This window comes from Daldinia vernicosa (assembly GCF_022497035.1).
Source record: "Daldinia vernicosa strain CBS 139.73 unplaced genomic scaffold F5Y00scaffold_33, whole genome shotgun sequence".
Lineage (NCBI taxonomy): Eukaryota > Fungi > Ascomycota > Sordariomycetes > Xylariales > Hypoxylaceae > Daldinia > Daldinia vernicosa.
In genome coordinates, this window is record NW_025953949.1 from 336,458 (window position 1) to 360,468 (window position 24,011).

Consider the following 24,011-nt stretch of genomic DNA (forward strand, 5'->3'; position numbering starts at 1 on the left):
CAACTTCCTGCTCTTTACAACTTTACATCATTTGATACTTCCAACATGACTTATTATTCCATTGTGCTCTTGAACGCCTAACATTCATTCATAAAAAAGTATTCATGAGGGCAGCATGGTCGGTTGCAACGCAGCCACGCTCTCTGGCGCCGGTATTAGCCCGTCTTAGCCCTCGCCCGCCAGCACAGGGCCTATCATGGCATACAACACACCATTCCGCAGGGTCGCAGCGACGCCGCCTGCTATCTTCCAAGCCCCAACCCCAACCCCAGCCTCTCCTTACTCTCGCCATCGAGTCCTCATGCGACGACACGTGCGTCACAGTGCTGGAAAAGGACCGAGGCGTGGTGGGCCGTGGAGCAGCAGCGCGCCTCCTCTTCGACAAGAAGATCACGTCTGATAACCGCCAGTTCCGGGGCGTGCGCCCTATCACTGCCGTTGCCTCGCATACCCAGCACCTCGCGGGAATGGTGCGGGAAGCTATGCGCGCGTTCCCCGACGTAGGGCCAGAAGGAACTGGAGACGGAGCTGTAGGCGAGGACGACACAGTTTGGGTTGATGGTCGGCCGCGAAGAAAGCCCGATTTTGTCACGGTCACGCGCGGCCCGGGCATGATGTCCAACTTATCGACGGGCTTGAACACGGCTAAAGGACTTGCCGTCGCCTGGGGTGTACCGCTGCTAGCCGTTCACCACATGCAGGCCCACGCGCTCACGCCGCGACTAGTCAGCGCTCTCGAGGCCGGAAAGCGGGAAAGAGAGCAAGACGAACCGCCAAGTCGAGATCAAACCCCCGAACAAGCCTTCTTAACTCCCGCCTTCCCCTTCCTCTCCCTCCTAGTCTCAGGCGGCCACTCCCTCCTCGTCCTATCCCGCTCCCTAACCAACCACTCCATCCTCGCCGAAGCCCAAAACATCGCCGTCGGGGACATGCTCGACAAATGCGCGCGAGACATCGTCCCCGCCTCCGAGCTCGCCGCCAGCAGTAGCAGCAGCGGCGTCATGTACGCCGCGCACCTCGAGCGCTTCGCCTTCCCAGACGGCCCCTCCGACTACGCGTCGTCATACGTCCCGCCGTCCGCGCGCGCCCAGGAGATCAAGATCTACGACTCTGGGCTCGGCTGGAAGCTAACCCCGCCGCTCTCCGAGTCCCTCGGCATGTCCTTCGAGTTCGCGGGGCTGAACGGCCAGGTTATCAAGGTCATGATGGAACGCCCGGATATGGAGCTTGCGGAGCGCCGGCTTCTTGCTCGGCATACCATGCGCCTGGCTTTCGAGCATTTGGCAAGTCGGTTGTTACTCGCGCTTTCTAAGAGTGGGGTAGCGGATGAGGGGGAGGGAGAAGATAGTACGCTGCTGCGCGATGTCCGCACGCTTGTTGTGGCTGGTGGTGTTGCCAGCAATCGCTATCTGATGCATATCCTACGCACGATACTGGATGTCCGTGGTTACAGCCATATTGAGCTCGTATGCCCGCCGCTACCGCTGTGCACTGATAATGGTGCTATGATAGCGTGGGCCGGTATGGAGATGTACGAAGCGGGCTGGCGGAGCGAGCTAGATATCCTTGCTATCAAGAAGTGGCCTCTTGATCCGAATTCTGAGGATGGTGGTATCTTAGGAGTTCCGGGTTGGAAAAATGTGGAAAAGACAAAATCATGATACCCCTTTAGAAAGAAGTTTACTTGTGACCGGGGGAAAGCGGGCCATCTTGTACGACTACTATTTGTACTATATTGTATAGCATGGTATAGCATACATTGGAGTTAGGCTACCTACCTATCTAGGGGAAGCAATGCGAATCTAGTTGTAGAAAAGGGGCAGAAGGTCTTGACTCCTTAATTGTTGTACATTTACGCGGCGGATCCTGGGTAGTGACCCGGGGGACTTCGCCAAGATAGTTAGGTAATGAGATAGTCTATCAAGCTCTGTTTTGCACTTCCCCCCTTTCTCTCCTACCACATGCCAGCTGATGCTCCCTGATATCATCCAGTATGCACTTCGTAATAATTCATCCCTAACCAAAACCATGATTTAGTCCAGGGAGCTGGTAACGTTGGTGAACTCGCCCTTCTCTAACTTCGTCTTCCAGAATATCGGGTTCGTGTCGTTGAAGCCGTGCTTGACCCAACCCTCTTCCTTGACGTGGTATAGGTTAATAAAACCACCTGAGTACGCATCTCGGTGCGTGGCGGCCAAGATACTCCGGCGACCTAGTTCTAGAGCATCCTCCTCGCTCAAATCGTAGCGGTACTCGGCATCGAGTACACCGTAGGCGAATGTCTGGCCGGAACCAACACAGAACAGGTTTCCGGCAAGTCGGGTCCCGTCAGAGTCGATATAGTAGAGAGCGGGGCCCTCTTCCTTGGTGACGCCGGCGCACATGGTTCCCATAGACAGGCCCATGCCCTTGTACTGATAGACGAGGTTGGCGAGGATCTTGGAGGCTGCGGCGACGCTGATGCGGCGCTTGTGACGCAGCTCGTGCAGACGGCACTGCATGCCCAGCCAGGCGAGCCAGTACTGGCAGTCGGCGGCACCACCGGCCATAGTGCCCAACAGGCAGTTGTTAATTTCGATGACCTTCTTGACAGTCTGCGAGGCAATCCAGTTGCCGGCCGTAGCTCGAGAATCCGTCGCTACGATGATACCGCCCTGGAATCGGAAAGCGAGGGTCGTTGTACCGTGCGCGATCTTGATGGGACAGTCGGGGTTTGAGCGGTCGTCTGTTGCTGCACGGAGCCATGCTGAGGGCTAATTTTATTTTTAAGATTGATTAGCTTCGTTTGCTTCTACTTTCGCTTTCACTTTCTCTTCTCTCTTCTCTCTTCTATTTTTATATATAGGATATCACTTACTTGGGCTACAGGCGGCATGGCGAATTTAAGAGATAAACCCGGGGCGACATCATTCTGGAGGTCTTCTTGCTCTTCGTCTGCGAAGGTCTCATTCTGGAAGGCAGTCGGGCGACTGTACCTAGCTACGAGGGTATCCATGGCCGATATCTAGACGAGAAGGTAATATTCGGGACGGGTGCTAGAGGTAATTAGACAAATCGAACTGATGTGGTGCTTGTGCTTGTTGCAGGCGGATGGATGTTGGATGTGTAAGAAAGACTCTTGAGCACAGGGCAGCGGGAATCATTGACGATTGACGTCTGGTCTAAAGCTCAAGGCAGCTGGCCTCACGCGTCGTTGCTTTAGTTAGGTACCTTCCACTTAGTGCTCTTCCTAGATGGTCCAAGCTCCCATTGCAGGTACCTATGTACCTACCTCTTTACATCCCACATTCAATTATTAGATAATCAAGCATTGCATTACATAGGTATTGACCTAAGGTAGGTAACCTCATTCATCTTAGCATCTACAACCACAAGATCCCTTCTCTTCTTCATATCAAATATAATCATTAATTAGGTAAAAAGATATGGCCGCGCTCACTACAATTGAATACAGGTTACAGATATATACTCGTAGAGAAGATAGGGACGGCCGTTAGAAAGAGATAAATGAAATGTATAGGCGTCTATGTTAGCCAGGCGTGCACTGCCTGTCGTCTTTTTATACACCGTTTCGTGGCCACATTATGCCATGGTACACCGTGGGTGCGCTCAACTTTTTCTCTGTCGTCTCGAATAGATACTACTAGGTTGGGCTTTACTTCTAAATCTGTACTCCCCATCATCTCCATCTTTCACCCCTACTCCCCGAACCATTATTTCCCATCCCGTCCGTGATTTAGTAGTTTAGTAATTTAGTACACGGAAGGTCCGTGATACCCCGACTTTTCATTCTGTTGCCCGTAGTTGTAGCCATCATACCCACTCCCTACGCTCGGTTGCCGCCCGCCCGCACTTTGGTCTTGACCTCTAGTCGGTAGGCTTGGCGTCAAGGGTCTGCTGGTGTACGAAAGGCTTAATGGCGAGTAGGTATCAGATGGCTCGACAGCGACGCCCATATATGGATCCGGTGAAGGGGAGCGGCGGTCGAGCGGCTGCTTGATGTCCGATACAGAATTGGTGTATGTAATGGTGATTCTGGTCTCGTTGGTCTTCGAGCGATCCAGGAGTAGCGAGTTACGTGCGTCCAGAGGCGTCAAGGTGTCCATGTCACGCTGGTATTGTTCTGTAATCTCTGTTAGAATGCTGTTCCAAGTTCTATTTTGTGGGAAAGGCTGATTGTTTAACTTACCCATCTCCTTTCTGCGCTTGCGGTGAGGGTTTTGCTTGCAGCAGGCTATAATTGCATTCCATGCGATGAGGATTGCGAGAGTTCCAGCAAGAGCCGATTGGAGAGCAATTAGAACAACGCCGGCAACTGTCTGCGTGGTTTGGGCGATGCCGAATTCTTCGACAAAGACGAGAACGCAGATGAGCGAAAGAACACGCACAACCGCAATAGAGATGTTGATGACATTGCCAGATTTCCGCTCGAATGGTTTACTCCAGATCAATAAAGCCAACATTGACCCCTCGACGATTAAGAGACAGATTGACTGTGCCATACCATGACCATCGGTGGCGGCGAGGACGCAACCCTTAGCAAACATGTAGACAAGGACTGGCACAAAGATCCACCAGTAATCTTTCTTATACGACTCGTAGAAGAGGGAGTACTTGACCCAATGCTCCTTATCCTCGTAGAGGCGCGAAGTATCTCCCTCGCTGCTCTTGAGCTTATGCGCGATACTCCAGATCCTCCAGGAGAAGAAAGCTAGGATTGCAGTAAATAAGAGAAGAGTAACAGCGGCAAGTGTCTGGGCCGCCCAGGAATCCCCATGTGTGAATTGGAATATACAATACAGAACCCAGATGCTGTAGAGAAGCAGAATGAGGGATGTGATGGCACGAGCGATCGAATTCCAGTAATGCTTGCGGAAGCCAGTTAAAGATTCGGGAAAATGGCCATATAGGGACCAAGCCTCGAGGATAACCTTCAGTAACAAGATACCGACAACGATGACGGCAACGACGATGGCGACAATCAATAAAAGCGTCATAAAAGTGTTGGACTGCGGTACAGACAATTGCTGGGCGTATGCTTGAATACCCGAGACGGCTGCACGGATCGTCGCTTCGGTACCCGACGGTGTTTCTGCGTCGGTGCTCGTTGCGTTAAGTGACGATTCAGCATCACGAATAGCAAGGTGAACTACTTCCGCTACGGAACGACGGAAGAGCGAGCCCTTCGCACTCGAAGTTGTGCCATCAGAGTAGACGAGAGTAGCATTTTGGAGGAATTCAACACTGTCCCTGGTCAAGTTTCCACCCGTCATTCCTCGAAAGTTGTCGATAGAGACCTGCATGTCTCTCCATGGGATGATGCCCGTTGAGAAACCGAAGTTCTTCGTGAAGCTACGATAGACCTGTGGCGTCTGAACCGACATCATACCGTTCATCGCGAAACCTTGGAAAATGCCGAACATCTCCATGAAACTTGGGCTCATGGTACCTCCAGCACCGCCAGCCGCACCAGCTCCCCCCGCTGCACTGATGGCTCCGGCACCACTCATCAACAGAGCTACTCCCGCTACACCAGCGGCGACATACGAGACCGCGGGCACATCGGTCGTCTTGCCATTCGTTATTTGCGCTTGGACACAGGCAATTTCTTCTCCTGTATCTAAGGTCTTGAGCTTCAGCGTCGCCTGGGCTGCTATGTCGGGTATCTGGAAAGCAACAGCAGGAATAACACCAGCATACTGCGAAGGTATCGCCTGAGTTCCGCTTGCGGTGAAGACACCGGCCGGGGCTGTTCCTCTATTAGCATTATAACTTTCAGAAAATAAATAGATAATAGAAATTGCCGAGGCTTTCTAAGCATACCAGGACACAATGCATCGATGTATGTGGTCTCGTTGCAAGGATTAAAGGCATTTGTGTAAACATTTTGCCCGTACGCGCTTACGGAGAGCCATGCCGTTACATTTTGCCGTTTGTCGCTCGTGCCTACGATATCGAAAACCACGATCTTGTCGTCATTGTTATAAGAAATGTCCACCGTTTGGACCCTAACGCTGCTATTCTCCTCACAATTGTTGAATCCGTTTGTCACCAAAACATCGCTGCTCAGGACTCCGCTGGCAAATGCCGTTGCCCATATGACCGCTCGCCGGATATTCCACCTCGAATTCGATATCGCCATGCTGATCGGATTTTGTCTATATCGTAGAATAACCCAAGGAAATCGTGAGCCCACTGGGAAGCGGAAACTGTTCGTTATCTATATGTATGTTGCCTGTGTAGACGCCTGCCCAGCTGCGTGAAAATCAATCGCTAGATGCTGCCTGGTATACCACGGCGTAGATAGCCGTTTCTATGAGCCTATTAAAAAAGATGTATCGCTTGTAAAAAAATAAACCGGATCGAAGAAAAGGCGTTCGTCCGGAGTATATGATGACTGATGACTTGTTGGATGGATAACCGTCTTAAGAGTTTGATGTAGTTACATAGAAATGCTTGCTGTACGGTAAAGAGCACAATACCGATGAGGCGGTCTTGTTGCCTAAAGAAAAAAGCATGCAAATAAAAAGACGGCCAAGGATCAACCTGTGGTAAGAATGAAAAATCGGCAACAAGACGTTCTCCGAAGAATGAGTGAAAGGATAGCAGGACCCAGGACCGTTCCTAGATATGGAAGACGAACGGGCCTGGGACGCGTTGTCAACGATGACGAGAAGGTTGACGATAGTATGTGAGAGAGGGTCGGCGTCGGAGTTGGCGCATATATGAAACGACTTCTTACTTGGAGCAGTAAACGAGTGTGGGTGAAAATATCACTAAAAGACGACTTTGAAAACAGAAGGTTGTAAAAGGCGCCAAAAAGGAAAGACTATGAAGGTCAAAGCAGGTTTGGTTGGTGAGAGGAAGCCAAGCTCAGAAGATGCTGCACCTCGTCCACAACCCCTGAAGAGATCTCTGCTTGATGAAAAGAAGCGACCGTTGACTGGCTGCGCGTACACTAGCGTATACCCCCTGTCCAAGTTGAACATTCGAGGCCAATACCCCAGTCTAGCTACCCCTGTCGGAGCCATCATTGTGGAGCCTAAGTGGAGCCCGGTTCAAAAAGGTGCGACAGGGGGGCTTGAGGAGGCTAGGCCGAGAAAATCCAGATGAAACCGACCTCCTTGGCAGATTATTGGATGTGCGGCAAGCTCCACGGTCAAACTAACCCGGATTGAGGAGCTAGATTGTCAGCCATCTTGGAATTTCGAAACATGGCGAGAAGAAGTTGGTAAATGAGTAGCGCTGCGCTCCCTCAAACGACGGCTGCCATAATCTACCGAGGTAGGCAAACATACATTTAGTTAGGGTGCTTGTATAAAAAGCATATATCTAATACATATATCTAGTATGTATACGGTATCAAAAGGGAAGCAAGATACATGTGTGCATGTGCATTAGTTTGTATGCAGAACATTAATAAAGTAAGTGATACATTAGGTACGTAAGGTAGGCATGATTACGGATTATAGAGGGGCTCATTTACTCGACCAAGAACAAAGTAATTCCAGGTTGAGATTGAGAGGATGAATTTGGTTGGTCAGAAAAGGAAAAGCGAAGGGAGGAAATTAAAGTCATTGGCCAGAAATTGTTAAGTCATCTCCAGAACTGCTTGTGAGAATGAACCGCCACCAGGGGGGATTGTCAGCCAGTCAGCGCAGGGGTGGTCTCAACTTCGGCTTCCAAAATTCCAAGCCACGTTCAAAACAGGGAGTTATGTATGTTTTCTATGTATCAGTGCTCGAATACGATGTCTTACGTATGTACATACCTTTACATAGTATGTACTATTGTACAAACGCATAAAAGAAAGGGGAAACACTCTTTCCAAGTTATTCTTCGCTCCGTCTTCTTCTCGACGTACGTAACACGAGAATGATCTACGATTCTATTTCCTTTCTTTAATTTTAGAATTATTCACTCAGGGATCTTGATATATATGTATAGGTTCATCTTATTATTGAACCCTAGCGATCTAACATGACGACGAACCGTCTATCCTGGACCTGGCCATATGGGAGGGACATGGATATTGAGAACATAATTTAATGTTATTATGCATGTCTTCAACGCCAACACCATGTCGCACGATGCACGATGCACGATGATGTCCGATGGGAGCGCCAAAAGAATCCATCAGCCTCCCACTTTAAATATATTCTCAGGGCAACGCCTTCATATATCCGAATCATTCTTCCTTTAATATGTATTTGATCCTTTTATAATCTGCTGACTGCAAGCGGCGTCTTACGAAACGGCCCAGTTATTGAACCGCTTAATTAAGAGCTAGTTACACTAGTTGACCGGACCGCCAGCGACGCTATTACAAGAACAGTGAATACATACAGCAGTGAATACATGCATATAATAACTGCAATCCCCCACAAGGACCAACGTGGGTCCTAAATCGGGTTCAAATTTAATCACCATCGTGTCTAGACTCTAGGCTTATTAAGTTTTCAGGACGGAAACATAATATCATTTCTGAGTCGTCGCAACTCGAAAAGATGAAGCTCCTGAAGCTAGCAAAGTTCTCATCTATTTGAGACGCAAGGGAGAATCAGATCTTTTATAAATGAGTGCTTTTAGAGGGACATATTTGGATAAAGTTGGTTGTGGGTAAGCTTTGAAATTGATAATAAGAATGGCTCGTAACATGTGAGACCCGCCTTGTCTAGATAATACAGAGGCCTCCAGCCTTCGCAAAAGTTTTAAACATGCCAAATTCTTGAGCATATATATATATTGAAAAGGTACGAAACGAGGTATCTGAATTGTGAATGAAACGTCTATTGAAAATCTAGAAGAAAGCGCACCAAACCACCCTACCCTAATGACACGAAAGAAAAGAAAACCCCATCTCATCAGGTCAGTCATTTGTGCGCGTTCCACTGCTGTCATATATCTTAAAAGGTTCATCATTAGTCCACCCATTCATTCATTCATCCATCCATCATATCGTACTGAACGATAACCGTAAATCTTTTCTAGCACTGGACGCAGCCCAAATAAAACAAAGACAACCTTCGTCTATCCATGCATGTTCCACAAATATAAGATATAAAGTAGGACCAGTGATAATCTGGGAAAAGATAGTCTGGTAGCCATTTGGGCAACCACACTTCGGCCAGGAAATGAAAATATATAAGTATTGTCCAAATAACGCCATAGAATATTGTAAATTCCGCATAGAATTTCTCTTAATACACCCGATATCGTCTTAGGGCGTCTTACAAACTCCAAGTCAGAGGTATCTGTTATAAGGAGGCATCCAAGTACATTGCAAAACAGGAATAGATTCTCAATCACGAGTTGTAAAAGTTGTTTTGGCCTGGAAGAGGTGAGTGGTGATAAGGCGAAACGGAACCTCCATGGTTGGAATACTGCTCGGCCGGTTGGATACTACCAGCTGCAAGGTTGCTATAGCATAAAGACCCGGTAGGCTCTTGAATTCCTAGAGGGTTAAGGTCGAACTGAGGAAATGGTTCTAAACCTTCTGGCTGAGGTTGCAAATTCACGTAGGCATTTGGAGGCTGATCGTAGGACGACATTGTGGTGACGGGCATCGCATGGTACGGAGGTTGGGGAGGTTGAGGGTTGTTGTAATTGGGCATCATCATATTAGGCCCCTGATTGGGCGTTATCTCGTTAAACGACCGCGCTATTGAGTGTGGGTTGTAGTAGTTATTTTGTAGGGGATTTTGTACGGGCATCCGGGCTATATTATAATTATTAAAGTCGTCTTGGGAATACCCTGCCGGCCCTGTTGGCATTGGCACAGAAACCGGTGTGTTGCCACTCTCTGGGCCAAAGCTTGGAGGCTCTTGTTTTACTGGGGGTATTGGAAAACTAGGACGCGGCGGATCCTGCACGGGGCTGATGATTGTATCTGCATCTAGTTCTTTCCTGGCGACGACTTCTAAGACGGGAAGGCTGAGGTGCTCCATATGCTTTGCTAAGTGAACCGTGAGTTTTTTCCAAGTCGGGAATGTCTTTCGACAGAATCGGCAAGGCTCGTTAGATGGCTTCTCCGACGTGTCAACATGACACGACTCTACTCTCGACCACGTGCGGTCACCACCGCCAGCCTTCTTGATGGCAGCTTTCGTCTTGATTTTTGGCTCTGCGAACTTATGCTCGCGAACGAGATGCTGTAAGAAATTGTCACGCCTGTAGCAGACGTGTCGGCAGTCGTCAACGTCGCATGTCCACCACTCAAGATGACGATGACCTTCATTTTCATGACGGACCCAGTCGGCTTTTCTTTTGAACATCTTAGGATTGGAGCATTTCTCCCAGGTGCATGTGAATGGCTGGACATCCTCGTGGACATGCTTGGTCCAGTCAGAAGGTTTCTGGAACTTTTTACTCGTGAAACATAGTTGGCACTCGAACTCTGCTGGAAGAGACGAAGTCGGAGGCATAGGGATACCTTGGGGGAAACTTTCCGAGCTAATACCACCTTCGAGTGGCGTAGTGTCGCCATCCGAAGAACCTGGTCGAGCTGATAGGGGATCAAGACCTCGCTCGTTGCCTCTGCTATCCAGGGGAACAGCTGATCCACCAAGATCAATGCATTGTATTCCGCTCTGGCACTTCTGCTGTTGAACCAGATTTAGATGCTTGATTTTCGCGGTCTGAAGTTGCTTATAGCGTATAACCATCTGATGCGCAATGCGGTCGGCTAGCCATCCATTCTCACTCGGAAGACCTGGATTTTGATCAAGGACATGTTCTCGAAAACCCACGAAAGTTGGTTCGATGTGTTTCGATTTGTTCGGCTCCGTCTTTATGTCGGCGTCGTCGAACCCCTCATCATCATCTTCTTCTTCATCGTCGTCGTCCTGTTCTATTGTCGACCGCGTCCCCGCCAGTGAAGGAACTGGTGGGCCACCTTGCTTTTTCAACATCCCCACGAGATTTGGGTGTGAGAAATATTCTGGGTTAGAATTCTTCGGAAGTTCCGTCTTACTCCTCGGTCTCCTGAGAGTATTTTTGACGGAGGGTATACTGAGAGGACCAAATGAACTCTTCGGCGAAGTCACCGATGCACTAATTGAACCGCTCCGAATGTGAGCCGTCCCGATTGAAGCAGCCCCGGTAGCCATCCCGAGTAATGCGGTATTTAAACTAGGAGGCTGCTTCTTATTAATACCCCAACTAGAAGTACGCGACGGCGGCGCCAACGTATCTTTTGACTCTCGACGTTCACTTTCTCCAGCATCCTCTGGCGGCACTTCACTAGCATTGCTTCCTTTACGCTTCCTTAACTGGCTAGTGCTAGGCTTCCGCACAAGGCTGGGAATCCTCTTCATGAAACTTGGCCGGCGACTGTGTCCACTAATGGATAGCTTCTTGAAGAAATTTCCGCTGAGAATTTCCTCCATATCCACGATGCTGGGTAAGCTTCGCCGACGCGTCCCCCAGGTGGCTGCTCTCGAGACAATTGAGTCGGTATCCTGGCATTGCCGGTTGAACCTTTCGATAGCAGCTTGTGATGTTGCAGGCTGATACTGGGAGCCGGATTGAATAGCATGAATTGCCGGCGCATCCCCCCAGGTAGGGAACTGTCGCATCATATCAATATCAGCGTGCGTGATAGGCCCACCTGGTCCGTCAACATTAAAATATGTCCGATCATGAATGTACTTGTTCTCAGTTGTATTCCCTAAAGGAATTTCGGCGGGAGATATATTATCGTCTCCCGAATCCCGTCCGCTAGCAAGCCCTTCTAGACCATCCGAGACGTTGCCCGGGTCGCCAGCCGATCGGGAGACCCATTCGAAAACCTCTTTATTCTTCTCTGCGCGTTCCCTTTGGGTGGCTTGCTGATTAGGACTTGGGATCTCTTCGGAAGGACGGTTTCCTGGAGCAAGACCTCGATATCCTCCGGCAAACTGTGGTAACCAGTTACCTTGTGCATCTCGTGACACCGTGGTATCGTTGGTATTCTCGCCAGCCATATCGCCGGCCAAGTTTTGTGAAACATGCACAGTTCGAGGGCTTTCGGCGCCCGCGATAAAGGACCTCTCTATACCTTGTATTGGAGCTTCTTCGTCCCGATTCCACATGGAAACGGTAACGCGAGGACTTTGGGTAGCCATAGCAAGCGTAGTCGATGCAAGGCTATCATCACTCGAGAAGCTACCACCGTTGGTATCAGGCGTTAGCTGAGGCGCGGATTGATTTGAATCAATGGAGTTGGTAAAGGGCTGAACTTGATCTGCGAAATGTTGAGATCCGGTAGAACTTGCCAAGTCGGCGCTGGTATCTACACTACCACCGAAAGTCGCTGTCAATGGTACGGTAGGCGTCTGATGAGGACTTAGAGGATATATAGCATCTCTAGTGACACTGCTTTGGATGGGTACATGGGCTATAGGTTCCTGGATACCGTCGAACCCTTCGAGGAATTGAGGCAATGTACCCTGGGTGTCGTTGAAGTCAACCCCGAGAAATGGGTCATCAAATTCGCTACTGAACTCGCTCGGCTGGTAGAAGTCGGTGGAGACGGTGTCCGCGGGGGTGTTGAGATTAGCTATAGGGGACGCGGAGTTGCTTTGAATGTGGGAGGAATACGGCGACAATAGATGAGACTCAACAGGCGTGACGGGGCACTTCTGGTTATGGTTGTAATTGCAGTTATAGCTGTGGTGAGCGTCACGGCGGGATTGCTGTGTACGATCACTGAGGTGATCGCGAAGGTCGAGCGACGCAGGCGAAACTGTGTATCCCGCACTCATGGTCATAGCTGGGATTAGGATATGTGGGTGAGCCAGGGCTAGTATATATTAGGATAACGGATAATACTGGAACCGCGCAGCTCTTGATAGATGTTGGTTGTTAAGGGGAAACCATGTTCCTCCTATACTATAAGCGGCGAGCACGACAATTGTGAAGATGGCTGAGCCAGAGCCTTGCGAACTAAATGCGACGGAATGACTTCAAGATCAACTATCTTCAACTATGTCACGGGGTAATTGGTGATATACGAAAAATAAGAAGAAGAAGAAAAAACGTATAATATCTAGGTTGATGGACCTAGTTCTCGATTGAATATCAAAAGGCTTGATTCAGAAATCAGAAGAGGATCTAGTAGAGTCGTGGTTACAATGCTGGGGAGGGAATGTTAAGTCGGCAAGCCGATACTGCGGCGGCGGCGCTTAAGGTGAGAGTGGAGTTGAACGGAAATCGGCGCCAAAATGGAAATACCCCCAGCTTAGCGCGACCTCTTTTCTCCGCCTAAGACAATCTGATCGAAACATGCGCCGATGGAATTGCAAGGGGGGGCCGTGCAAAGTACAAGGAGAGCCAGGGGGAAGGATGAGGGGAGGAGAGATGACGGAAACTGGTGATTGAAGGCTTAAGAATCTAGTATTTCAGTAGACCGGGGGAACTGTAGACTGGAGACTGAATAACTAGGGATAAAGGGGGCAGAGAAGTTGGGAAATGGAGGATGAGGTGACCTGAGATGGGCAGTACACTTGTCTACGTCGATGGGCAAAGTAGACAAGGCAATTTTCTTGCGAATCGATAGGTACATTGATGATAGAGAGCGCGCACTACTGCGGCTCCCCTTCGAAAGTATCTTGCGCCATTTGATTGGGTCCTGTCCGTGATTCTGTCATGGCCAGCCCGTCGAGGCGTTCTGCCTATTGAGTGAACAGGGGTTGTAAGGCACTCTTCGCTTCCTTCTCAGCCCAGGGCACCCCACTTGTGAGCCCACCATGCTGCATAGATGGCATAGATATATGTACCATTCAACCAAGCGAGATCGCAAGGCACTTCAGATGACAGACGGGTACTATGCAGGTGAGGCTTGTTATAAGTCAAAATGATGACATTTGCTGACCCGTACTGCCCTGAACAATTCATACATATGGCGGTGCTCTGTGGAGTTTGTGGCAGTAAACTAAAACATACCGAGATCCAAGACGAGCCATTTCCCTCGAGATTCTAGGCTAGACATGGTGAACGAATCAAGATGATACCCCCCTGTTGCTCCAGCCGCATCGTGGATTCTCATTGGGAAAATACCTATCAGACATTCTCTAACTACTGTCTCGATCCTCTCATTGGGAGAGACAATGATTAGTGAATGCTACCGTAGCACGAGCCTCCACGGTTGGTGGTATAGCAGACACGTCCCATATCGCAATTATACCGTCTTAATAGGTAGGCTTGGAGGAAATGGAAGAACTTCTTCAGGTTCCTTTAGCATAGGTACCTAGGTAGGTATATAATCAATTGAATATGATTAATTGATGTCCCTGCCTCGATAGCCTGCAGTAGCGTGAAATCCACGGCTGTCTATTGAGCGTAGAGTGCCAGAGTGCAAATGGCAGAGCACAGCCACGACTGCGCTGGCATATCTACCTAGAAGTAGAAATTAAGATGGTGTGTAACAAGGTCAGGCAGAAGTGACCACAAACAGCATTTGCCGGGGAGCCGTCTTCAACGTGTATGTAGAAGCGAGCATTGCGGACATGGAGACCGAGTTCATATAGATTCCAGAGTCTTCGAAGTATGTATAGTACTAGATTAGGTATGTACTGAATCTGAGATCTGGGACGTGGTTTGTGTCAAACGATAGAGATGCAACGATGTAAGCGCGTAAGTGTGCAATGACACTAAGGAAACCAAGGAAATGGAACAAGCTGCTACGTTAGTGTTAAGTCGGTATTAAAACGGCACAGCGCTGAATTTGGTATTTTTTACCGCGCAACCGCGATGCAACACGGCCGTTTATAGAGAACTACCCCGATTCTGCAAAGATCTCTCCGGATCTTTGAGTGCTAGTGTTAGGAGGTAAGTTTGCAGATATCGCTGTGCCGCAAAGGTTGCATCATTGGCGTATCAAACTTGTTAGGATTTTGGATTAAAATCCAACGAGTTCTAAATTCGAAAAGCAACAAGCAACCTTACATAATAGTAGAAGCAAAGAACCGAGGAGGGTCACGTGTTTGCCCTAAGACTTCCCTTCCCGTAGTTCCCGTCCCGAAATATGGAGGTGGGGGGCTGACATAGTGCCCCCCTTCCCCCCGCAACAACACCATTCGCCATTCTTTAAGGCAAGTCTCGAACGCCTAACCTTTTTACATAGTACGTGCCCTCCTTATGTACCATCGACGTCACCTAACCACCATATCATAATGCGAAGTATTAAGATAAAAGCACGTTAATCTCACTACGAGGAGTAAAAATAATTCCAAGTTATACTAGGAAATATGTTTCAGGTAAGTTAGTTCGTTCCTCTTGCTACCTTAAGAAAGGTCTCCCGGTATACAGGAAGGTATTTTTACTAGTATCATCTTATAATAACAAAGTAATCCCACGCAAATTCTTTCCCTAATATATCATCCCCTGACATATCATATCGTTGCATGTATGTAGCCAGTTAGGTATTGACTTACCATGTTCTAGCCAAATCCAGAAGATCGTCTTCATCTTCGAAAGCACCGCGCCCGTTCGGTCATTCTTACAACCCAAGAGTACGTCAAACACTCCCGTCTATCAACTGAACCCACCCACCCCTGAATCCCCCGAGTTGGGGCTCAACTCTACCCGCTTAGATACCTTATACGGAAGATCTCAGTATCATGTAGTTATTTACATTAGAACCCGACTGCGGGTACGAGCCTCACGTGTACCTCGTAGACGACGAGAACTCATAACTAACTCTCAATTCCTCACTCCGCATAGGCTGGTGGAGATCCGAGCTGCTCAGAGAACCTTTGAAGGGGCATATATGCGGACTGCTCTCTCGCAATTCAGTTTTGCTCTGATCATACTTAAGATCTTCACCTCCGAATTCTATGCTATAGGCGCTCTCTTTGCCGTTTATGGCGCAGCAGTCTTGCTATGCTCCATATATCGTCGGTACCAGGGTAACACCCAATTTTTTATCTCGACCGATAACAATGGTGAGGTAACGAGCAAGTTCCGCACCAGTGGTAATAGTGTTCTGCTTCTCACCGCTCTAAGTATCGGAGCTTATGTTGGTCTAATGGTTCTAACTTGGCAACTGGAGGCGTGAAGAATGGTGGCCGGAAACCTACAGAGTCTTGAAGCTCGAAACGGAACCCTGTATCATTTGCTAGCTATCATTTACAATAGGCTTCCAGGATTAGTAACACCTCTTAAAGTAGATAGTCGTCGGCCTTCGGTTGTTTCGGTGGGAGTATGCTAGACTGAGGTGTTGTACAACGGCGTAGGTAACGTCAGCTTACGCAACTATTATGGTAGAGCACACGACATATAAAATAATGGAGCATCCATAAGGGATATTTGTTGTGCATCTAAGACATCCTAGGCACGACGACGCCGAAGTGAGTTTCGCTTTGTGTTAGGTATTGTGTAACGAGTAACGAGTAATCTCGCCAAACCCCCAGACGTATCCAGGCTGTGTTACTGGTTACAGCCTTTACATCCCGAGTCAATGCCAGCTGTGTGGTAATTAACTTATCCACAGTCGGGTAATAATCTTTTACGGTGTCTGTAGGCTGAGTATGCTCTGCTAATGTCACATTTGGTATGTTCTAACATGACGATGCATTTTAATTGACATATACACATTCAAGGCGTCCTAGCAAATGCTATGGGTAGTTATCTACTGAGAGTGTTGATACTCCCAATTGAGTACAGATATGTAGTAGGTAAGGGGGTCTAGGAAATCAAAGAACACACTCGTACTTTTATTACCAAGAACCCAAAGAATGCAAAACGCTCTAGCCTCACAAATACCCATCTCCCCCCCATCCGAAGGCCATTTTTGCGCGATCCGCCCTTCGCGAAAATTTCCAGTTACCTAGGCCATACTATATATAGCTAACGAAGAGGGGAGAGCCAACCGACGAATAACAACACCGTTAGATATTAGAGCGAGACATGCTCTTCGGCACTGCGTAAAAAAAAAGTAAAGCCTTCGCCTAACCTTAGGCGCCTCCTCCGACCTTAGGATCCGTAACAAGCAGCTTACGACCTGGTCACGCCCGTGAACTGAGTACATGCTCCGGGCCGGGACGTTTTCAAGGGATAACCAGACGGGCAGCCGCATCGGTTACCGAATACCCACTACCGGCAGCGCAAGGGTTGGTTGAGATCTTATTGGGATCGCTTACCCCAGGCTAGGTCCTACCTCTCAAACGCGAAAAGTTAACCGCCTCCCTCCGGTTCTTCCAGCTTCTTATATAAAAGATTCCTTTACCCATAACAAAAGATCTATTCTTATTGTATCCTATTCCTACATCAATTGGCGTACTCCGGCAAATACCGTAGGTTAGCGAGGGGACGATCATATGCTTGCCCGGTAGTCCAATATGTTCTTCGAAAATAGCTGCGTTTCATCCGTGCGGAAAGTCGACAATGAAATATTGGTGGGTAGTTTCTTTTCTATGGGCCAATCAATGCTTGACGCCGCCGTTTAAGCATATCCAGCGATGGTGTGTATATTACTTGGCTAGTTGAGGCCGATATGATAGTAGGACGAGTTTTTCGATTAGTTCCCGTCGAAGGGTTGATTGCCGTTAACTCAGTCTCACAAGGCGTATATATATGTCGATCCCACCATGCGATAAATATGCCACATATCCTTGTACCGGATTGAAACCATTGCTCAGCCCCTTTCCGATTCGCATATTTTCCTTTATGTTCCTGTCCCTTTCCTGTTTTATCTAGGCATTCTTTACATTTCGAAATAGGAACTGTCGATTTCGTCCATCAACACACAAAAGGGAAATTTAAATAACTTGATTTATATGAGAAAGTCAACTTCAGACGACGGCAGAATGCAATACTGCGGTGGGGAATACGCAGCAAGAATATTGCGAGTAGTCTGCCACTTCGCACCATGCTGCGATCGAGTCCTAGTCATCGTTGGCTATAATAGACGTCTCTGACTTGAGAGGGATCCTCGTTAGACGAGACGTGTGCTCCAGCGGCATGGTCACCGTTCTCATACCATCCGCCATAGTCTTCGTTGGGTCTAGGATATTGGTATTGCTGTTGCCATACATCGTATGCTAGATGAGGCGTGGCACCAGCAGAAAGAGACCCCTGAGCGACCAAGCTCGCTTCTGGCATGATGTCGGTTGCGCTCGGTGATTGTACACGATCGTATGGTCTTGTCGACGAGGAATCAAATTGCCCGGATTGGTGGCTGTTGAATGACATCGATCTAGCGCCTGATGGATACGGACGCCATGTATCATCAAGGTGCGTCTCGGTATCCATTCTATTTATACCGAGTGAATTCGTCGGCCATGTCGATACGTGGGAGGCATATTGGGAGAATCCCGTGGTCTCGGGCACATCGTGGGGAAATGTCGTCCAGGGAGTGTTCGTGGCCCCTGGCGCCGTCTCGGCGCTGGCATCCGCATCAGTCGACATCCAACCACTTGCTACTTGCCCATAGCTAAACGACCGGCTACTAGGTGTAGTCGATGGAACTTCTCTGCTTGTTAGCAAACGGCTCATAGCCGTAAGTCCTTAAAGAAAGGTTCATATTACACGTACTCCTGATAGAATACGTCTCATCTTCACCAGCTTCTACTGGTTGTTGCCCTATATTTGGCATCGATGGCATTGCTGTAAGCTGGTGGTAGGTCGGATTCGATTGCCCTTCTACGATATGACCCATTACCATCCCGGGAGATGTGGATGGTGACGTAGGGTTAGACCCAATCGACATTCTTCTTGGCCGATGTGTTATCGTGTGTGGTGGTGCTTGTGGATTTACTGCGGCATATACGCAGGGCTTCTTGAGATTGATACAACTCTCACATCGGTTCAGGAGATCTTTTACCTCAGGCTTCTTACACCTGATCTTCCTTTTCCGACAATGTCCTATACCGATTTATACTTAACACTCATACGAACCTTCCTTTGAGCTGGCCGCTGCTTGATGCGATAACCACTTACCACATGCGACCGTTGATCGATGGTACCCGAGCCTGTTCCTCCTTCTCTCGTTGGGAAGGTCGAGCGGACCATGATCGGCTTCGTTTTCCCCCTGCGGTCTCAAGTTAGGAGTCGAGATGGGTCTTTTCAGCTTATGTTTTTCAAATGGGATTTTCTGTTGTTTGGTTGGGGGGTAACTAGTTGCTCTGGGCTAATTGTAGACGGGGGGGTAGCGGAGGGGGTGAAAGCGGAGGCGTGTGCTGGGTTGGATGCTGATAGGTAAGTCTTACCTCTGGGACGGAACTTGTCGGTGTTAAACGTCTATCCATGTAGCTAACTTGTGGCGCATCCATCTCAGAGCCCTCGTGCGAGGACGCGGAATGACAAGACATAATACTTATCATGAATTTGGACGGACTGAGGATATGTTATATGCTCGAGTAGCTACGAACTCTTCAGATATATCTGTGCTGAAGAGATTATCGGCGGATACTTACACTCAACGTGACTCTCCAACATGAGAAGCTAAGAAGTAAGCCGCTTTGAGCAACCCTTCTCTTTGGATTGGGGGCGGCCGGCTTCTGCACTGTGGCTTTCCACCCGCTAGGTATCTTGACGGTGGATGGTAGATGGCAGCCTTCAGGTTTCGGTTCGATCTTCTTAATCACTCTTCGGGGCCGCCATAAACCGAAATATGGTAACAGTGGCTAGCAGAATATGGTATGGTGGAGAGGAAACAAGGAACGGGCCAATCGAGTTCGTAAATTTTCTTATGGCCTTGAAACCAGATATGCAATCCGACCATAAAAGCAACCTAGTTCTCATCCAAGAACCACCGCGTTAGTATTGCTTAACAGAGCATGTAGAGTGCGTGGTAGGACAGCACATATAGATGCCCGCACCTTGTCACCTGCCTATGCCTAGAGGAACCCCTTAGGTTGGGAACAAGGATCCAACAGATATCTGGATCGGGAAGCTTGGTCCTCACGGCTCCAATTCTAGTACCTGAGACTCCTGTACATATAGACCAAATGGGTATCCCCGACAGTGCCTAGAGTATCAGTTGCAACACACAGCCTAACGTCCTATCTCCAGGATAGAAAGGGGGCGGTCGGTTGAGCTATAGCCAAGGATTGTGATTCTCTTGTAGCATTTGCGTTTAGCCTTATGGTAAGCCTAGGAGATTCTGAAGATCTCACCGGGTTGATGGGGATTAACGAAGATGTGATCGGGAGGACGGATATAGCTGAACGCCACCCTTTTGAAGCTAGAGCTATGACCGAACGTGAGCACGGCCCGCGGCTTCTAGAAATTTCACCACAGGGGATGGCCTATGTTTCCCAAGCCAGGAAAGTTAGCAAAATTTTCGTCGTTCTTCTCTCGGTGTGAACGGATAACGCCAGAAGGGGGGTGATAGTCTGAGTCCGGCACCGGAAACAACCATGAAAGAGGATCTGTCCGGGGCAGATGCTGAGCATATATCAGAAACTAGGAGCTACCGGTGAGTGGCTGGAGGATCAAGACGATCTGCGTGCAGGAAAGGGACAGGATCTAAGCTATAAGATATGCAGGCGACCTCGCTACTTGTTTTTCCCGTAACGAAAACAATGGCATAAAAAGGCCGCCGGGGCTAAAATTGATGACGAGAGCAGGAAAAGAAAAGAAAAAAGATAATTTAATACGCCTATATCGACCCACGCATGATTAAAGAAAAAAGGAACGTCGAGTCCCAACTAAGATACTGGCAAAAGGCGGCGCTATCTGGAACTTGGAGTTGAAAATCCCTATTATCCTTTCGCCTCGACGTCAAATATGAGGCGAATACTATCTCAGAATCCACTAGTCGGCTGTCTCTACTTCAACCTTCGACATTGGATCAGACAACCCTGTATCCAAGGGGATTAACCGACTTGCTATGCGCCAGAAGTGCCTCCGACGAGCATAGATTGCTATTCGTATGATGTAAGTACTATTTGAATTATTACGAATATTCCCATAATAGCCAATAGGTACTTTCCATAGGCTGTAGCTCTAAAGTTAAGGGGGGAATGTAATGCAGTGTAAAATGTACTAGGGCGTTAATGAACGGGATACGCAGTGCCGCGAGAGAGCTATGCCATAGTTGACCCGAAGAGTAGATATTTTATACGCTAGATCTTCTAACAAGTATATGGATTGAGCGAAGCGCAGATCTCTAATAAGAGAAGTAACATGTTATTCGAGCGGCAACATCACAACGGAGCGGTTCAACCAGTTTTCTGGGATTATGCAAACGGTATTCTGGGATTTGAGGGGGGATAACAGGGATTACCGGGAGCAGTCAGTTCTATCCGAACCCGTAATCGTCCTTGGTTGCCAAATTTTTCTTCTTTTTTTCTTCCCCTTCTCATATAGCATTATCTACAGCATCCTCATCTAGCGAGCTAGGTATGTAGTTAGTTATTCGACTACCTACCTAACCTCGGTAGCTTTAAGTTACTGCCCTGTGCTTTTCTGCATGTAATCCTTGTCCCCGGCACTAGAAGGGCAGCAAACCACGAATGGAACGAATGGAACGATAACCTGAAAGTAGTGACACCCTCTTGTTACATAAGAGCCAATGCCATCACTCTAAAATGACTTGCACCACGATGCAGTTACCAACTCTGCCTTAGTCGCTAATGTGAAATGGAGGCCGTTAACCTTGAGGGAGTACAGGGAGACACCGATCTTGGGTCAAAATCAGGGGAAATCCCCCAAACCGTTAAGGCTGACTCGGACGTACGAAATCCATTTTCGCAACGGCGGCTATAGATTACAGCCATACCGTTGTGACTCGGGTACGTTCCCGATATTCTTCACTTGTAACTTCAACCGTCTGGTTTTTGAGTCTCGAGTTGTTTTTTATACGTCCGATTTTTTTTACGTCACATTAAATGCTGCTACGAATTAAGCTCACGATGACGTTTACCCCTGAAAACCACGGGGGGGGGGGTACTTTAGCTACCTAATGTTGGGATGACATCGCACATTCACTCATCCAACTTAATAAGATGAAGGCGACGATACTAATATATATGTCTCATTGCTAAAATTCCTTACCCCCGTGAGAGACATCCAAAAGACATTTTTAAGCCATCCAATACACACCGACGTACGATCGTAGACGTAAAGAAATATTGCTTTTATGTTAAGTCAGGTTAATACTAGCTCCTACTCATCAATTCCAGCAGCCCGGTAAAATGGCTGGTGAAGATTTGGGGAGATCGGGATCTTAGTCTTTCGGATAATGTAACGCTATAAAATACAACAGCACGACACGTTAATATTGCAGCAGTCCAGATGCACATAGGTCCAATCTATTTACTTCCCTCCCTTATTGCCAACCCCCTTTTGACACGCTGCAGAAATAGCCTCTTAGGTTTTCTCATTCACTTATCGACACTATCGACTTGCGTCTAATAGACGACCCGAGGGACTAGGTTACTTAAACTAAAGTGCGGCTTAAATCGTAGAGGGCCTCTTCATAATAACCTGTTTGCCAAAGTTAGCAATATTTCCAGAAAATCAATAGGTATAAGCCTTTCAGCCGAACAAGATAGGATGAACTTGCTTCCTTTACGGAAGATGCGTTTTATTCATGCTTTAGACTAGCATTGCACCTTCACAGCGGCTGTCGATCAAAAATGATGTGCGACTAGGATTGGGAGATTTATGTCGTTAGACCCATGACTAGGTGATAGTCTTCATATTCCTGCAGTAAGATGAACCAATACCTAGGCACTATTGACTGGCACTCATTTATCAAGCTATTCACAAGTATGTGGCTTCGAGTAAATCAAACTTAACCTGAAGCCGAACCAGCTCATAGAAAGTCATTTTCTTTTTACCATTCACCATAGCATCGGGAACTTTTGGAATATCGACAGGGGTTTTACTTGGGACGAGGTGGAGCTACAATAGAAACTACTTTCCATCATGTACACAGGTAGTTAACCTAGCTAGGTACGTACGTTTCCCTCGCGACGCCTTCACTATTTTCTCTTCGATGGCTTAAATGGCCGTTATAACGTCTTATACTTGGGCCGAAATATCCAATAAAATGAATTGTAATTCTCAAATGGGGTGACATTACATATGCAACGTGAGAATAGAGCAGGATCCAGTCTAGGAGCGGGCCGCAATCTGAGCCTAGAGTCTACCTTTGTTGGTTTCGCTGTCGACTTGATACTTAGGCCATGTGATAAGTTGACACAGCTGACCTCAGACGACATATGATATGCATCTTATGAGGTGCATAGAACCACATTAGGAAATCAGAATTCATGCTCGAAAAAAAGAAGATCAATCCCCGACTCACTCCCTGATGCAATGTACCAGGTTGACCGTCCACTCATCGCGAGTTACAGGGATTATTCTTACGCTATCCGCACAAGCCCAGAGAGCCTTTGTATTTTTTTTTTCCCCTTCTAAACGATCATTGTGATTCCTCATGTTTCATCACCAGGCACGCCAACCACAACCCCAGTACTCTTTTCTTATCATGCCCCAGTAGCGCCCGGAGACGCAATGCATTGTTTAGCCTTAAGCCATCGCCTTCTCCATTTACACTGTAGTTTTCTCTTAGTGGCCAAAGGTACCCAGCAGGACAAACTTGACTGATCATATGTCCACCGACTCGGGTCCGTACACATCACATGCATTGTGAAGTCGTAAATCTTGATACATGAGAAGGGCGTCTGGAGGTTATTGACTCAACTTTCCCGGGGCCGGCGGGAGTTTCGAGAGATATTTCATGTCAGCAATAACCATCACTTAGTCTATGAGTCCAACTAACCGCATATTTGATTACTGTTCTTTTGTTTGATCTCCTTTTAGCCAGAATACCATAAAAGCTCAATTCCCCTTGGACTCATATATCTGCTACCCCTAACGTTCGGAAAATCGGTGAGCGGCCCGGCCTTAGCTTTTCCTGTGCGCTCATTATACAGGAAGAATGCCTCTTCAATATTGTCGTCTCGCTTCTTTGACCAGTTGCCGTTGGCGGATTAGACAAGAGACATAATATAGTATTGCTCCTAGTAGACTATAAATTATGCATAACCTTAGCGCCTAAGATCTTTACTGGGATTAAG

At 48.0% G+C, this 24,011-nt stretch overlaps 6 protein-coding genes across 6 annotated transcripts; 2 read left to right on the plus strand and 4 right to left on the minus strand.

The window, feature by feature from the left end:
- The first annotated feature begins 20 nt into the window (after positions 1-20).
- F5Y00DRAFT_116854 (glycoprotease family protein) lies at positions 21-1,847 on the plus strand. The gene has a single exon (XM_048003981.1). The coding sequence runs from the start codon at positions 105-107 to the stop codon at positions 1,659-1,661; it is 1,557 nt and encodes a 518-aa protein (XP_047863524.1). The 5' UTR covers positions 21-104; the 3' UTR covers positions 1,662-1,847.
- On the minus strand, positions 1,848-3,171 carry F5Y00DRAFT_116858 (proteasome component PRE2). The gene is made up of 2 exons (XM_048003982.1): positions 2,858-3,171; positions 1,848-2,753 (listed from the first exon to the last, which is right to left on the minus strand). The coding sequence occupies exons 1-2, from the start codon at positions 2,993-2,995 to the stop codon at positions 2,034-2,036; spliced, it is 858 nt and encodes a 285-aa protein (XP_047863525.1). The 5' UTR covers positions 2,996-3,171; the 3' UTR covers positions 1,848-2,033.
- A 572-nt stretch (positions 3,172-3,743) lies between these two features.
- Positions 3,744-6,459, minus strand: F5Y00DRAFT_116863 (TRP-domain-containing protein). The gene is made up of 3 exons (XM_048003983.1): positions 5,824-6,459; positions 4,190-5,749; positions 3,744-4,123 (listed from the first exon to the last, which is right to left on the minus strand). The coding sequence occupies exons 1-3, from the start codon at positions 6,140-6,142 to the stop codon at positions 3,753-3,755; spliced, it is 2,250 nt and encodes a 749-aa protein (XP_047863526.1). The 5' UTR covers positions 6,143-6,459; the 3' UTR covers positions 3,744-3,752.
- Positions 6,460-9,119: 2,660 nt separating this feature from the next.
- Positions 9,120-13,222, minus strand: F5Y00DRAFT_116894 (uncharacterized protein). Its single transcript, XM_048003984.1, has one exon. The coding sequence runs from the start codon at positions 12,747-12,749 to the stop codon at positions 9,306-9,308; it is 3,444 nt and encodes a 1,147-aa protein (XP_047863527.1). The 5' UTR covers positions 12,750-13,222; the 3' UTR covers positions 9,120-9,305.
- A 1,782-nt stretch (positions 13,223-15,004) lies between these two features.
- On the plus strand, positions 15,005-16,390 carry F5Y00DRAFT_241231 (uncharacterized protein). The gene is made up of 3 exons (XM_048008351.1): positions 15,005-15,236; positions 15,424-15,491; positions 15,703-16,390. The coding sequence occupies exons 1-3, from the start codon at positions 15,228-15,230 to the stop codon at positions 16,034-16,036; spliced, it is 411 nt and encodes a 136-aa protein (XP_047863528.1). The 5' UTR covers positions 15,005-15,227; the 3' UTR covers positions 16,037-16,390.
- A 1,454-nt stretch (positions 16,391-17,844) lies between these two features.
- F5Y00DRAFT_271107 (uncharacterized protein) lies at positions 17,845-19,289 on the minus strand (the record flags this gene model as incomplete). The annotated part of the gene is made up of 4 exons (XM_048012736.1): positions 17,845-18,446; positions 18,514-18,843; positions 18,919-19,009; positions 19,188-19,289. The coding sequence occupies 4 exons, from the start codon at positions 19,287-19,289 to the stop codon at positions 17,869-17,871; spliced, it is 1,101 nt and encodes a 366-aa protein (XP_047863529.1). The 3' UTR covers positions 17,845-17,868.
- Positions 19,290-24,011: the final 4,722 nt, after the last annotated feature.